Here is a 12,942-nt window from a genome sequence, read left to right as displayed (position 1 = left end):
CCAAGGAACTATAGGCCACTGGGCTTTACCTCACGTTGGGAAAACTCTCAAGAGAACAACCTCCTGGAATCTTTTCCCAAGAACATGAAGGACAAGAAGGTAATCACGGACACTCAACGAGAAACTTCATAGGCATATCATACCTGAACAACCTCATTGCCTTCTACAACAAGATGACTGCCTACACAGACAAGGAAAGCACAGTGGCTGTAGCACATCTTGACTATAGTCAGGCTTTTGGCACCATTTCCCATGGCATTCCCCACATCCCAAGCTGAGGATGTGGGGCTGACCACTGTGTGGGTTGAAGAGGGTTAAGTCACTGGGCCCTATGGGCAGAGACCATTGGCTCAACATCAGGCTTGTGACAAGAATAGTGACCCAGGGGTCATGAGTGGAGGAAGAACTGTTCAACATTTTCATCAAGAACCTACATGATGGACAGACTGCACTCTCAGCAGATTTGTACAGGGCATTACATTAAAGGGAGTAGCTGACATGCTGAATGTCAGAGCTCGAATCCAAAGGAACCTTGTAGAACAGGAGGGCTGGGCCAACAGAAACGCCATGGCATCCAACAAGGAGAAGCCCAAAGTTTTGTAGCCAAAACAAAACAACTCCATGCATCAGGACAGACTCAGAAGCAACCAAAATGGACTCAAAAGGACTTGGCGTGATGGTGGACACTGGGCTGAATAAGAGCCAACAGCATACAGCTGCCCTGTGCATACAGCAGACTCCACACCAGGCCACATTTGGAGGGCCATAGACAACATATCCAAGGAAGATGCTCTCAACCCCTTGTCATCACTGGTGAGACCGCACCTGGAACAGACTGTGGCCAGCTGTGGAAACCCAGTGCAACAGGGATCTGGAGAAAGAGAAGAGGGACTGCCAGAGGGTTAACAGATAGGTCACGTTCCACAAACACAGGACCTGTGATGAGCAGCTGAGGGGATCTGGGCTTTGGTTTTGCAAACAAGAGGCCAAGGGAGATCTTGCAGCAGTTTACAACTTGTGATACAGTTACAAAGATGACACGGCCAAACCTTTCTCTGCAGTGCTGGACAATAACACAAGAGGCAACATCCATGACTTATATTTTGTGAGGTTCAGGTTGGACAACAGGAAATACTTTCTCCCCAGGAAGGAGTGTGGTGCAGCCACAGTATGGCACAGCAATGAAACACACTGCCCAGAGAGATCATGGACTCTCCACCCTTACAGATTTACAGGACATGGCTGGACTCAGCTATGGCTAACCTGACCTGGTGATAGCCTTGCCTCATTCGTGCTATGTACTAGGTGACCTACAGAGGTTTCTTGCAAACAGTATTTTTGAAACATCTAGCTGATTTCAGTGGGACCAGGCTCCCTCCCAGACGACATTTATTTAAATGTATTTAAAATATTTAAAATGGAAGGAGCATGGTGCAGTGAGGTTCAAGCCTGCTAAAGGTTGTACTTTACTCTGAGCATACTGCAGTACTCCATCAATCCAACCCAAACCAGAAACTGCTATTGCAATTGCTCTGGACTGTAATGACTTCAGTTAGAATCATTTTACAAAGCACTCTTTATGCTTCAGGGCCTAAATTTTAAAGTTTCCTTATTAATTTTATATCAAAGTTCTCAAAAAGCAGTGTACACTGAGAACACTGATAACAGGCTGTAACCTTCAAGTGATTTCCCAGCCTTTCTCAACATACATTCTCTGCCATTGTTGCTAATGGTTTATGGTTCTTATAAGAGGCCTTGTCCTTTCACACAAAATAACATCACTTAAGAGAAAAGGGAGAAGCTTGTGCTTTTAATTCCTTGTAATTTTTTCCTCTAGTCACTACCTATGGAAGGGGATAGCTGGCATGTAAAACTGCGGTAGTGTGGAAATAGCTTTCAGGTGCAAATTCTGGATGTTCCAGACCTGCGCTATATCAGAATGTGAAATATCTCCATTAACACCTGATTATGTGACAGGGAGGAAGGCTATTCTAGTAGGCAGCATGGAAATACTGGCTTTCCCTCTATTACCAATGCATCTCATTTGAATAAAAGTGCAAATCCTCATGTTAAAATACATGAAGAGGTAATGAGGTAATGGTGATACTCTCCAGCCTCCTGGTCCTCTAAATACCATATACTTCAGCTAAAGATAGACACTGTGTTTTGGAGAAGTTTACCTGAAATAATTGAAACTAGAGAAGGGCAGAAAGGAAGGAAGAAAGGAGGGATAGTGATTCAGACAGGCAAAGCTGTGCTTGGATGTGACTGATGTCAGCTCATGCTAAGCACAGCAAATCTAGTCCATAACAAGCACCAAAACCACCAAGTAGTATCTCACAAACAAACAGATTCAGCAGGGTCTGTCCAGATTACTAACTGATTGAGGCCCTTGGCAAAACTAAACAACAAATTTGATTTGATTAACTAATTTTGGGTTTGGATGAAATGTCAAGAAACATATACAATTACAGGTTTTAATTTTTGCTTTTAAACAAAGGGAAAGTATATTTAAACTTTAAATTTTTTCCAAGACTATTTGGATAAGAAATTGGCTGAAATTGGTGTGATTTTGCAAATGATTTTTACCCTGTAATTACCTTTCCTCCAGCTCTAATCAGCACAGCCCTCAGAGCTCAGTTGCACTGACATTAGTGGGACTGTTCATAGTGCGTCAGGCAGGTCTTTCCATCAGGCAAGACCAATCTTCCCATTGACGCAACAAACATCCCACCCTTAGGAGTTGTCATAGGAGTCCCACAAACTGCATTATCATCCTCCTTCACATGGAAGAGCCAGAATCTAAATGACATCCTAACCCATCACAGCATGCAGTATAGGTACTCACAGCTCGGTATTGAAGTAGGAGGTGACATCAGCATCAGGCACACCTGCTACAGCAAAATTACTGCTCCCAGTGTCAACCAGAATATTTAACTGTTGAAACAGAAGAAAGGAGAGGTGGTTTTCATATCCAACTACAACAAACAAACACACTCATTAAAGCTTTCACTTAAATTACCTTCAGTTTAAAAATTATGATGAAAGTTGCCCTGAAAAATAAATACAAAGTGTCACTTTTGGGAAAGATAAGCTGCTGCAGCCCCTTCAGAATAGCTGATCATGCTGAAGTGCTTTAAAATAGTCATGTTCCTGGAAGGGGGAACACCCGCCAAGTCCATATTCACACAGCAGATGAATTCACGACCATCTCAAATTTCTTTTTGGCCCAACTCATGTGTCTCAGCAGCCTGGCTCATCCAGGATATAGGCTGAATTGCATACTGTTTAAAGCACTGTTTGCCTTAGAGCTTATGAGGTTTCAAGGCAGAGGCTGAGTACAAGTCTGAGCAGAAATAAGCAGAAGCACAAAGCTGCCTTGTGGCTTGGAGACCATGGGAACAATGCCCGGTTCATCCTGAGCAGCAGCAGCCTACCACCTTTAGGCATTTAAGAGACTTCACCACCTTTAGGCACTGAAGAGGATGCCAGGTTTATAAACACTGTGAAAAGCACTGATTGAAAGGTGGCCAAAGAGTGGGCCATTTGTTTGGTTCATTGGGAGGACAATTCAAGTGAAAAACTGCCTAAGTTTTAAACCCCACAGACAAAACGAGATGTCTCCTTTCCCCATTTGGCATAGGTAACCAGGCTAGTTCAGCACAGCTGTGTGATAACTTGTGCTAACACAGAGCACGAGAGCAAGCAGCTGGATGCAGGACCACCTCTTTCAGTGAGACCTTGAAACTACATTAAATGTAGTGTCATTAAATGATAATTTAAGTCACTCAGGACTGTACTCCTACCAAAAGCAGTGGTCAGACTTTTTTCCTGCTCTTGGCTGGATGCTTCCTAGGGCTTCTTGGCTTAAGCACTCATACCCATGGGGCTGTGATGCAAATCAGATCAGGTTTCTCACCTACAGTTGCCAGAAGGGAAAAAAATAAATGGCAATCTGCCGTATCAGACAGCTACTTGAAAAGAGATGGTTGGAGCAGATACAAAGGGTGGTGACTCCTTTGGTGACGGTGTGGTCTCAGATTGGCTTAAAATGATCGTGAAATTATGCTCTAGGCAGTAAGGACACCTGCTCCCTAGAAAAACATTAAGGAATTAAGAATTTTCCTTGCAGAAGGAAGTGAGACATGAGCACTGGGCTGCGCATGGTTTAAACCTAGCTTGAAGCAGCCACTTTGGTAGTCCTCATGACTCCTTAAGATGTGAGGTAGCTAGGGATCTAGCACTGAAAGTGGATGTGGGAAGCGTAAGAGAGAACGACAGGGGGAATGAGTTTAGTGTTGGCAAAAGAAGTGGAGAAACAGCGCTGACCTCAGAAAGGAGATTAAATACAGAGGTGGATAAAGCATTCTGAGAAGAAAAGCAGAATCCTTCTTTAATAAGTTTAAGACTGAGCATAGACAAAAAATTGTGAGTTGATGTTCAAAAACGTCTTTGGTTTGCTCATGGAGGGGGAGGGAGGAGACCGTTACCCTTGTTTTACCTCAATATAGTATGGGACTGAGGAGCTCTGAAATTAAAACATGAACACAAAATCAACTAGTAATCTGTGGGACTCTTCTGAACAACACGCATGCTCTGTCATCAGTATTCCCAGTCCTAATCGTGCAAAGACTAAAAAGAAACAAATCCACAACCTCAGCCAAGTACCTCACTGCACCTCAGATTTTAGATTAAGCAGAGACAATACATTAGAATTTATTTTGCAACCACATGAGCTAGTCACAGATGTTTAAAAAAAAAAAGGACATCTACAAGTTCACCTGGCTCCAGGAGCTGAGGCTTTAAAAGAAAATATGAACCTCTGAGGCATGGCTTGCAATGAAATCCAAAGTTTGCTACATATTTTTTTTCAATGATATCAAAAGTCTAACATTTTTTCAACTACCTAACAAAGGAAGAACTATTCATTTTTTCCACCTCTGGGATAGAAATCATATTAAAAATAAATATCAAAGAGCAGCTACAGTGTGTGCATCTATCAGGACCAACAAAAGTTGCCTCAAAGGGGTGCTGCAGGGCTTAAATTAATTAGCCTTTCTGAGGCAGTCTGTGGTGCTTCAGTAATGGGCAGTACACATCAGCTGCATAAAAACATGTAGGTGTTGCCCTAGCTTCAGTAATATGCATGACACCACACACAGAGGAGGACTTGGGAAAAAACCAAAACAAAAAACCACCAAACAAAACCCCAATCACTAGATATGACATATATGAAAGCTATTTTACCCCCACACCTTAAATACAATGTTATCATCACAGAGTTCACAAATTTACTACCCACAGCATGGCACAAATCAACATTTCCAAAAGAAAATAGCAATCCCCCACCCTACTCCCCCCCCTCCAAAAAAAAAAAAAAAAAAAAAAAAAGACAAAACTACCAAAACCTAAAACAAAAACCCAAAGCTGGCTAACCATGCAAGTGCCAGCCCACTCGGACACAGCAGCATTCACATGACAGATTGCTATTGAGGCTGACATTCTCTATCCGCATGTTTATGCATAATGAGATGCAGGCGGCCAGGGCAGACACTGATTTATTGTAGTCCTCACAATAGCACCAGTGATTAGCTGCTCATTTTAGGGTGGGTATAACTTACTGAGTTCTCTTTCTCTCCTGGCTACCCTTTGGGTCTGAATTTTCTTTAGTGCCTTCACATCTCATTAAGAACCATGTTCATGTTGCCACCACTGGAGCCTACTTTATTCCATACTGCCTGATGCGGGTTTACTGCTGCTGCTGGGGGAGCTTCAGGCAAGCCCTGGTGAGTCACAGGGTGGCAACCGAAGGAGCTATGGTCCAGGGATGCCCATCCTGCCCCATCTCCAGAGGTCAGCCCTGCCCTCTCTGAAAAGATGAAGCCAAACACACTGTGCGCTCACTCCCCAGCTGCTGCATTTCACCGCCCAGCTTACTAAAGAAAATTTAAATCAAAGGCACCTCAGCTTGATTCACTGAGCTATGCACTGTGACAGTGGGATACTCTGTCATAACTTCTATGTGCCTCTACCTTTCTGCCACAGGGATAGAAGATCCTGATGCCAAGGCAGAGACAACAGTGGTGCCAGCACCCTCTCCAGCCGCCTCCTTGTGAAGTCAGAGATGGTGAATCATAGCTCTCATGGGCAGGCAGGGCAGGTTCCTTGGGGTTTTTTATGGCCATCTCAGGTGAATCATTTCCTGTCACTGAGATCTAATTATTTAGTGATCACCCTGTTTTGTCAGAGATTGTCAGATGAAGTCAAATTTTGCAAACAGCCAAGGTTGGAGACACACGGCTGAACAAGGCTATGAAGGCAAAACTGTCCAAAGACTGCTGACTGATCACGTGCCCAGCATTGAAAACAATGAAAACCTACTTTCCCTTTGTTTTTAGAGGCACTGAAGGAAAGCCTTAAAGTTGTGGGGTTTTTTTTATTGTGGTTTCCAAGTTCAATTTCAGACCTACATAGCAGAAAGCAGACAGCAAATGCAAAAGGCTGTTTTTTCCCCTTGAAGGTCACCTTTACCACAGCCACGGAACATAAAATCTGCACCTAGTATCATACCCAGAGATTATTTTGCTGGGTGCACTTCCTATATGGAAACAGCATTGTTATTACTAATAAGAGGTTCATAAAGATCCCTAGCTATAGAGTAATCAAAGTAAAGCAAGTAAAATCCATCTCTGTCATGACAAACTTACAACGGAAATCTGACACTCCATGCCATTAAGTTGTGCTTACAAAAAGAAACAAATCTAAACCTGTTTACTGAAAGTCAGAAACACTGAAAGTGAAGCCTCCTTTGGCCATGTATTTTGTATTTTTTCTACCCCGAAGGGGTAGAGACACTGAAAAAAACCAGTCGTAATGACTTATTTCAACTGGAAGTCAAACCCATTGTCAATATTTAAAGGATCCCTCAAACTTCCCAGTGCCTGATTTAGTGCCAAGACCAAATAGCATTTACTGTATGCTATCCTGCTTCAATAATTTAAATTACCACTATGTCTTTAATATTTTTAAGCTTTCCACTGCTGAATATTATTGTATTTTGACATCAGAAAAAAAAAAAAAAAAAAAGAAGAACCCTATTGATCTGTCATTTTTTTTTTCATTCAGCAAATCTTCCCCTGTCTCCGGTTCAGGCACCTGCCCTATCTGTTACAGCAAGTGGCGTCAATACGACGTCATCAACACTAGGTATTATCTACGCCTCATTTAACTGCCTGGTGAACAGCAATTTGCAGTTACCCCATCAGGCATTCAGAAAGTTACTTCTTTCACATTTTCAAGGAAAAGTCATAAAATGTAGCAATCGTTCAATTTTTATTGCATAGAGGTTGCTAGCATCCTCTAGCAGGGACAGACCTTGCCTCTGTTCTGACCTACAACCTTTCTCTTTCCTGTTTTAGTTTGAGGTTGAGAGTTTTTGGTAACTTTAAGAAAAATATACAAAACAAGTCCCACAAGCTACAAGTGCATAATGCATTTCTTTGAAGCAGCTCTCTGCATGAGTGATTTAGCATACACAGCCTTTTCCAGGTATGGAATCCTAAGGCTTGCATGCAACCCTGTCGTGCTGTTGCTTTTGGTATGATTCCCTAGGTAACCCACACTGAGCTAGTGACAATCTTCACCCCCATTAAAAGACTGGCCCATGGAAAAATCCACTGTAGGTTTTTCAAGTTAATGGGTCCGATCCTCTTAATATCAAGCAATAGTTTCACCATTGGACAGAAGAAACCAGACTGCAAGACGTATTTGGCTTTTCATCCTTGCTTCAGCTGAAGCATGAGGGGGACAGGGGAAAAGGATTAAGATTCTCACAGATAAACCCATAAATATAACAATCAATCTCATTCAGCCTTATGTTTACTCTGGGGTTCAGTCAAAATCTTAACGATAGGCAATTGATAGTTTCCACCACAGAAACCTGCAAACCAAAGAAGCTGACTCCATAAGAGTTCATGATGAAAACTACAAGCAACAATGCCTTCTCTGGGATTTTAACTTGATCCAAGGGCACCCCTTTCTTTTCCCTTCTCTCCTGCTCCCAATAAAGAAAGCGACCATTCCACACTAGTAACATTCATATGCCATTCAAAATCTTGAACTGTTGTGCTTTCACAATTTCTCGCAGGCACACACTTAAAATAGGCCTTACAGTCCTACTCTGCTTGACGGAATATGCCACACAGTGAACTATTACAGAGTAAAAATGTTTTTTTGTCCACATGTAGAGACTATAAATAGGAAGCATCCCCCATTACCAGCTCATGAGCTGTTACCACACATCAGGATGTACTGACTTTATAAAGTCCACCCTATCTAACAACTCCTGAACTTGTAACATCTCTTAATCCTCTCTCTCTCTTATCTTGTCCCACACATAATAAACCCTACAGAAAATAATTTGCTAGACAGTGCCTAAAAAAAAGGTGTGAAGAAGTGCTATGTTTCTTGTTAAGGACTAGCAGCTAGAAATGGTTTGGGTAACAGCTCTTCTATTTCAAGCTGGTTAACAGATAAGAAAATTAGTTGCCAATTTAAATACTGCCTCATTTAGCACAACGATTCCTAATTACAATATCAGCCCATCTGGCAAGAATTGCTTACAACCATCACGTGAAATAGAAAACACACTAGCAACTATGTGCTGTGTTTGCCCATAGTTATCACATGTTATTATTGGCACAGACTGTCAGTCAGGTTATTTCAGCAATTTGTTTCTACAAATTAATGATGTTATAATATACAGCACCATTTTAAGCACAGAGATACTGTATGCTTTTTTCCCTGTATTACTTGAAATTAGCATTTACAGTCTACTTTCTAATAAACAAATTCAGAAGACTAGGCTTTAATATAGATGTCATCTGTTCCTCTTGAGATACAAAAATAAAACCTAATTATAAGATGAGTTAGAGGAATCTTTGGAAGCATTTCTAGATGTAGGGGCCTGCAAAGTTAGACATAAACTGAAACAGTCTCCACAATGACGCATTTCTGCTTGCAGTATACTACGTATTTTGCTGAACAGGTATGACTAAAACCCAAAAAGGGTGTGTTTGTTGGTCTGTACAACAGACTGGCTGGCACACTGCCCCTGAACACTGGGGCAGGGATGGGACGCTCCCATTTTTCATTGCTTGTAAGCACTCTGGACTGGAGCAGCCTAGTCCTCATTGCTCTGCAGCACTTTACAGAATGGTTGAGGTTGGAAGTGACCTCTGGAGGTCATCTGGTCCAATACCCTGCTCAAGCAGGGCCACCTAGAGCAGCTGCCCAGGATCATGCCCAGACAGCTTTTGAGTATCTCCAAGGATGGAGATTCCACAGCCTCCCTGGGCAGCATGTGCCAGTGCTTGGTCACCCTTACAGTAAAAAAGTGGGTTTCCTTACATTTAGAGGTTATCTCCTGTGTTTGTGCCCACTGACTCCAGTCTTGTCACTGAGCACCTCTGACAAGAGCCTGGCTCTCTGCTCTTTGCACCCTCCCTTCAGGTATTTAAGCACGTTGATGAGACACCCCACCCCCCTGAGCCTTCTCTTCTCTGGGCTGAACAGTCCCAGCTCCCTCAGCCTTCCCTCATGTGAGACATGCTCCAATCCCTCAAATGTCTTCATGACCCTTCACTGGACTCTCTCCAGTCTGTCCGTATCTCTCTTGTACTGGGGAGCCCAGAACTGGACACAGCACTCCAGGTGTGGCCTCACCAGTGCTGAGTAGAGGAATCCAGAAAACAACTTAGCTTTTTGACTGAAAACTGCACGGCCACTGATGATGGAGAAACAGCCCATCCAGAGCCAAATGACCCTCTGCAGCTTGGATGGTATCACACTTGACCTCTGAGGAGCAGGAGGAGGAGGAAGGGGGCAGAGGGGGCTGGCCCACGTGTTAGGATGAGCCCAGGAGAAGTGTTTCCTGGGGTGCCCTGAGGGAGGTCACCTCACCACAGAAAACAGACCTGTCTGCTACTACCTTAAAAAAAAATCCTCCCATAGTCATAAGAAGGGCTTAACCATGCAGCCAAGATAAAACAGGCATTGTGAGAAAGAAAACTGTAACGGGAACGCAGATTAATGATTTTCTAATGCCATTTGTTCAGCAGGTGGTGCCCACGTTTCACTGCAACGTCACCCTGGGGACGCAGAGGAAGGTGATTTATTGCAGCATGAAAACTTACCAGGAGGTAAAAGTATATCACCAAAGATAATTCCTGGTTTCACAAGAGAAATTTGTGACTTCTGTGGTGTGTTTGTAGGCTGAGGAGCAAGCAGGAGAACAAGTGGAAATGGAGGCTCTCTTCAGGGCAGAAGCAGATGAAGCCCACCAGACCATGTTTGGCATTCGCTGTCATTTTCCTCACCACATTCCCAGCTGCTATCAGGACCTGGGATCTGACCCCATATTTATGCTACCTTTTCATTCACTCTCTCCCCCAGCCACCTAAAACGCTCAGCTATCCCTGGACACTCTCCCACCTGCACTGGCCCCAGCAGAAGACTCAGAGTCTTTGCTCTCTATTTTTTTCATGATCTGCACTGCTAGTCTGGGAGGAATACTTTATTTATTCTTTTTTTTTCTCTCTGAAAAGCAATAATCTCTTCCTTTGCCAGAAGATTACAAAGTACTATCTGGATTAGCCAATCTATCCGTGCTTAAGAGCACTGTGTGCTTCTGTAGTTGAGATTTGTATTAAAAACACAAATGCTAAAATGACTGATTGCTCTGAAGTATAAACTTGCTGAACTAAATTGTGAGTTGAAATATGAGCATCTGACTCTGGGACTGATGAATAGTCATTTTGAAGAGAAATATTACGGGAAGTGCTTTATATATATTATCATTTTGACAATAAGGGAAGGCTATTATGGTTTAAAGACAAAAAAAATAGTCAGCCAATCAATCCTAGTAACAAAACAAAATATCTATTCTTCATTTCTGTGCTCTCCTTTCTGCCAATGCCTTTGGTTCCCTAAACATTAGCATTCTCTCTGCACATGCCATCTCATGTGGTATCTTATTTTTCAGGCTGAAATTTATTTGCTGTGTCTAGATTTATCATACAACACATTCATCCTATTCATGCTATATGAACATGCTTTGCTGTTGAACATGAGCTATTACTCGCTTATCTTAGAGCTGTGTGAATCGCAGCAATTTTGTCTCATTGCCTTTTCAGAAAAGATTAACCTTTTTTTCCTTTTTTTTTCCAGACACAACTCCCCCTCTCCCATAGCACACCCTACAGATGACAAAAACCAAAGCGTGTGAAGCAACTCTCTAGTTCACATAAACCAGCTACAGCTGAAGTCATGCCATGCTGGAAGCATTGGGTTTTAAGGAAAATCTGGACTAGTTGAAGTCCAGTAACAACAATAACCTAGAGTTCTAGAAAAATCTCACCTGTAAATAACCATTGAAAAGCCTGAAGTGGTTTGAGAAGACTGATGAAAACCACGATAGTCTTAATAGATGTAGGGTTGCTAAAGAGATCCCCTGGGAGCCACACCTTTCAGAAAAAAGGGTTTGCATGTGAGCTGACTGGAATCTTCATCAGCCTCTCCCAGTGTAGCCAATAATGCACGTTAACATCAAGTAGACTGTTAGTTCTTACTAAGAGCAGTAAGGCACCCAAGTGCTTACAAAATTGAGCAAGGAAAATGTATTTTCTACATTTATACTGAACATATTCTTGAACCGAAAGGTTAATGAGTGCCTAGATAAATGTAAGATTAAAGAACCCCACAAACACATCCTAAAGTTAAAGAACGAATGCAGGTGACATTAGCTATTTACACTTAAGTACACACAGAGCTCTTGTAAAATCTGAAAGCACATTTCCACCTGTTAGTAGGTGTACAGGAATTAAATTCATCAATTTCTGCTAATTGCAATAAAGCACTGATGAGACAGGGAGATTGTAAGCTGAATGCCACTGGGACCAACTCTCACATCTAACTGCAAGACTCATGAGGAATCCCAGTGCCCACGCAGTCTTGATCTAGAGACAAGCTACGTCTAAGCTCTCTGCCAGATCTAAATTAGTAAGCGTCTCATCCAGAGCTCACCTCTCCCACCCCAGAGAACACGGTGGCCAAAGGTGTTGGAGAGACAGCTATTAATTCAATAGGTAAAAAGAAACAAAAGAAATGCCTTAAGTTCATCTCTACTACCAGCCTGACTCCTGCAGATAGGCCCGTGAATGCCATTACCAAGTTCATAGTCACCTTCTCAACCTAAACCTTTCTCGCTTTGAAATCCCCAAGCACAGCCACCGCAGAGCAGACCTGCTGGGCACTGCTTGGCAAGATTTTGAACCCTTTAGAGCAATGGCCAGCCACATCAGATGGCGACCAGTCCATGGAGCTATGGGCGCTGTAGGAGTACCTGAGGAGAGGGACAGCTTCTAGCTCCATAGTAAACAGGGAAGTGGTGGAGGTGGGTGAAGGGCTGCACAACTGTGTTTCACAACAGAGGGGCGCAGACATCACTGGCCAGCAAAAAAGGGTTTCGCTATCCCCAGACAGCTCGCTCAACAAGCCTCTATGCACTTGTACCCTTGCGCTTAACCACAGCCTGTCTTGCTTCATTCCTGAAGAAAACCACTGTGAAATTACTTCAGCTGACCTGAAGCTAAACTTTCTCTGTAAAAAAAGACAACCACCTCACTGAAAAGCAACAAACTGCCCACCTCAAGTGTCTCAGTGTTAATGTCTGCTACGTCTGTTCTGTTTACCACTACTACTTAAAGCATGATACTTCTAAAAAACATACGCTTATGTCAAATTATTTTAGAGAGGGTTATTTTGGTTTGGGTTTTTTTTTTTTTTTTTTTTTGTTGGGGGGGGGAAGGGGAAGGAGAAAGGGACTTATCAGGCTAATATACTGCCTTTCAGAATATGATACCCAAGGAGGTCTTTTTGGTGGTT

The 12,942-nt window shown here is 42.8% G+C and overlaps 1 protein-coding gene across 1 annotated transcript in view; it reads right to left on the bottom strand.

The window, feature by feature from the left end:
- Nucleotides 1-12,942, bottom strand: part of BACE2 (beta-secretase 2) — a 49,852-nt gene that overhangs the window by 24,467 nt on the left and 12,443 nt on the right. The window contains exon 2 of the mRNA XM_080376634.1: nt 2,849-2,937. Within this exon, the coding sequence (XP_080232760.1) occupies nt 2,849-2,937 (89 nt within the window). The remainder of the gene's footprint in view (nt 1-2,848; nt 2,938-12,942) is intronic.

The sequence above is a fragment of the Falco punctatus genome (genome assembly GCF_963210335.1).
Source record: "Falco punctatus genome assembly, chromosome: 2".
NCBI lineage: Eukaryota > Metazoa > Chordata > Aves > Falconiformes > Falconidae > Falco > Falco punctatus.
Note: the sequence above shows the minus strand (reverse complement) of the source record. Positions and strands in the feature narration are given on the sequence as shown.